The sequence below is a fragment of the Papaver somniferum genome, chromosome 9, assembly GCF_003573695.1.
Source record: "Papaver somniferum cultivar HN1 chromosome 9, ASM357369v1, whole genome shotgun sequence".
NCBI classification, from domain to species: Eukaryota; Viridiplantae; Streptophyta; class Magnoliopsida; order Ranunculales; family Papaveraceae; genus Papaver; species Papaver somniferum.
Window position 1 is genome coordinate 15,477,748 of NC_039366.1, and position 3,709 is coordinate 15,481,456.

A 3,709-nucleotide genomic window follows, 5' to 3' on the forward strand; every position below is an offset into this window, starting at 1 on the left:
TTCTACCCTGCAGGGAAGACTTGAGGGTTCGAACCCTCATAATAGCAGCCAACTTAATAAATCTTAACAACACAAATGTTAACTCTGTTTGAGGTTTGTTCTTGGCTGGTATTGCTTTAACTCACTGATTTCGTGGCCAACAACAACATTTTGGTGGCAAACTGGAAATTGCCCCCAACTAGTATTTTCAGTCGCTGTTATCGGAAAATCAGTGGAAGGGTTTGTGAGAGAAAGTTGAGTATTGTGGCCAGCAGTCACTGGGAGGGCCATTGCCCTTCAAAGACTACTACGTTATTATTTTTTTTTCTGATTTTTTCCACATGCATCTTGAATAAGAAATTGTGTCAAACAATGTGCCATAGTACAGTTATGGTTAACTCGTGTTATTTTACAAACTAATTAAAGGCCCACGTCTTTTGACGCGTGATTGGAAAACAAAATGAATTTCTAATGTACCATTCTAGCTAGAACGAATATAACGAGAAGGTTCAGAGAAAAAGAGAATGATAATTAACTAAGCAAAGTGAATGCAAAAGTAATGTGGAATGGATCAGATCAAATCACATGTTCTAACACAAGATGAGATCAAAAGATTCAAAACATGGATAATGAACTATATATATTACACATATGAAAAGAAAAAGTAATATCATGTCTTATTCTTTTATTAGGAATTGAATATGCATCGGTGAAAATATGCAAGCTGATCTATCTGTCATTGATGGCAGTTTAAACCGGATATCACTAATACAGAATATTTTCTTAGCAGATTTATTTGTTGTTGATGACCGTTTAAACCGGATATCACCAATACAGGAATATCTTTTCAATGGGAAGAAGTAATTTCCAAGTTGCCGTGCACCGTTGTTAATCCCTAATGACCGACTAAGAGCAAAATGATATTTCACGCAACTACTTTAAAGAGCGGCAGAGAAAAATCGTGGCACTGGGACCTCGCTCAGTACTGCTACTTTATCAGTCAAAAGAACTAAACTACCCATCAGATTCCAAGCTTAAAAGGACATCAAAGTGAGCTCATTCGGATTTTTATTTCTAGCTTACACCAAATGCATTTTCCATAAACACACAAACTATCCCCTTGTTGTTTCAGTTGTAGAAAAGTTATTTTAGAGCCAGAGAGAAAAATGAAAGGAATAGATCTTTTTTGTTCATCTTCAGCTTCAACAGCAATATGTTCAAGTATGGATCAAAGATCCATGGTCCGCAATCGTCATCTCGGCGGCAACAGAAGACCCTTTGATCATCACCAGCATCGTCGTGGTGATTCGCACGGAAGATCATCGGTAGACAGTGGATCAAGAAGATCGAGAAGAAAAGGAAGTACTAGAATTCTAACTTCTACTACTAGTATCACTCATCCAGTATCCACAAACAATAACCCCAAACACAATCACCACCATAGTACCAGTGGTAACACTAGGAAGACGTCTACCAAGCCAACTATCAGTCATGGGCATGACAATAGTCTTCTTGACTCTTCTAGATACTTATTGAGTGACACTACTTTCCTCGACGATCATCAGTACTCAACCGAAATGGATATGCCCGTTTCGGCTTCAGTTCCTCGCCGTCAACGTCCTTCAAGGTCTGCGCACGCTTTGGGTCATTATCTTAATGAACCACAGTCATCGCCACCACCATCGTCAAGGTCACGGGCTTTGGTTCCCCTTGACGAACCGTCTTCAGTAAGGTCAACCCCTGGTTACAATGAAGAACAACCACGGTTGTCATCATCATCATCGAGATCTCGTGCTCTGGTACCTCGTCATCATGAAGAACAACCGCGGTTATCATCATCATCATCATCATCGAGAAATCGCGCTTTGGTACCTCATCATGAACCACTACCATCTCCATCAAGAACGCGTGCTTTGGTTCGCCATGAACAATCTTCTTCATCATTAAAATCACAGGCGTTGGTCCCTCGTGATCACAACGACCAATTTTCATCGAAAACACGGTCTGTTAATAGGTTTTCAGCAGATTCATCTCCTGCTTTACTACCTGCTCCTCATCAGGTAACATCTCTCTCTAAGTAGCAATAATCTTGTTCAAACTTTCGATTGTTATGGACATATCACTAATCATCTTGGCATAAATTTTTGTTAGGTTGTGGTTTTGAGGGTATCCCTCCACTGCAAGGGCTGTGAAGCTAAAGTTAGGAAACATGTCTCTAGAATGGAAGGTACAACTAATATTCACAAATTTTCTACTTTATAAATTCTTGCAAACTAGTAAATTTTTTTTGCAAGACTTACATCTTTTCTTTTGGTTTGCAGGGGTGACATCTTATAATATCGATTTTGCGAACAAAAAAGTGACGGTCACCGGAGATGTAACGCCACTGGGAGTCCTCACTAGTGTCTCAAAGGTAAAGAACGCGGAATTCTGGCCTTCTACTTCGTCGACAACATCGTCACCGACCTCCAATTAGTTAAGTTTACAGAGGAATCAATTAAAGTTTGATTAATTTGTAATTAACGTAGTGCTTGTGTATGGATGTGTTTTATTAAAGGTATTCTTCCATCATTTTAATCTAATGTAATCAATTCGTATCATTTGTAATCAAACCTGTTTTTTTTTAATTGTATAAACTATGAATTAAAAGAAAAGGTAAAGTAAGAAGTTCTTTTGTTACTTTCTTCCTTATATTATACTCTACGGCGTCATTTGCCGTCTAAAGTGTTTTAACATGTACTCTGTAAAACCGGTAATAAATGGCTCTAAATACTCTATCAAAAAAAAAAGGCTCTAAATTTCGTTCTTGTAAGAGAATACTAGTAACCTTGTAAGATTGGTGTGGATAACCAAACTGACAGGAAAATATTAAGAATTTATTTGGCTAGTAGTTGTGTCACTCTGACTCTGTGTTAGTGATTATGCTTTCGGACGCATAAAATCAATCTCAGAAATCGGAATAAAAAGAATCCGTATTTCACGTTACCTAATAATCGTGTAATTTTGACTTTCATCGTTTTTACTTTGGCAAGAAGTGTGCACTTAAAGGATAAACACACTTTAGTGATGATGGCTTTGTATGGAAATTGCACTCTCAATTGATGTGATGACAATATGATTTGCGTTTCCTGGATCCAGGCTTTTTCTCCCCTGCTTTTCTTGCTTTTTCAGATTTTGGAAGCATTCACTTTCTTCTTTTTTCTTGTTTCTTGTTCCAAACTTTTGATCCATATCCCCGAGTTGAAGGTGGAAAAACAACAATACGGATATGGTAACTTTTTTTTTTCTGTTTCAAGATTTTGTCGGATATCAAACAGCATGTCACCAATAGATGGTGTCAAAACTTTCATTGACTCATAGATTCACAATTTAGGCACATTTCTGAATTCTAGTCTGCCTTGTGGCTTCAAGGTTGAAGCCATTGTCCGAGACGAGAAGTCGAGAACTATTATATATAAGTAGATGCTGAAAAGCCGAAGGTGCCATTGTGCCAATATATACACTCCCAAAGATGCTGCTTAAGTACTGGAAACAGGTGATAATAATGCAGTGGGTACCCCTTATCATCTAAGTTTAGGTCCAGAGTTAATTACTTGGGGATCAGTTCTTTTGTCTGTTAACTCTTCTATTGGGTCTTTTGTGTTTCACTTCCTCCTGTAATCTTTTTTTAATGATTTTTTATACCTGCCGAAGAAAAATAACAAAAACAAAATCATGTACTAGATTTTAT

At 37.7% G+C, this 3,709-nt stretch overlaps 1 protein-coding gene across 1 annotated transcript; it reads left to right on the forward strand.

Moving 5' to 3' along the window:
* Positions 1-975: 975 nt before the first annotated feature.
* Positions 976-2,665, forward strand: LOC113308971 (protein SODIUM POTASSIUM ROOT DEFECTIVE 1-like). Its single transcript, XM_026557413.1, has 3 exons — positions 976-2,039; positions 2,131-2,206; positions 2,301-2,665. The coding sequence occupies exons 1-3, from the start codon at positions 1,146-1,148 to the stop codon at positions 2,453-2,455; spliced, it is 1,125 nt and encodes a 374-aa protein (XP_026413198.1). The 5' UTR covers positions 976-1,145; the 3' UTR covers positions 2,456-2,665.
* Positions 2,666-3,709: the final 1,044 nt, after the last annotated feature.

What these genes read in the sequence shown, in the direction of transcription:
- LOC113308971 (XM_026557413.1), top strand. Translation starts at nt 1,146, where the DNA reads ATGAAAGGAATAGATCTTTTTTGTTCATCTTCAGCTTCAACAGCAATA. An exon ending in TACTACCTGCTCCTCATCAG is followed by an intron (nt 2,040 to 2,130) that starts GTAACATCTCTC and finishes AATTTTTGTTAG; the next exon opens with GTTGTGGTTTTGAGGGTATC. An exon ending in ACATGTCTCTAGAATGGAAG is followed by an intron (nt 2,207 to 2,300) that starts GTACAACTAATA and finishes TTTGGTTTGCAG; the next exon opens with GGGTGACATCTTATAATATC.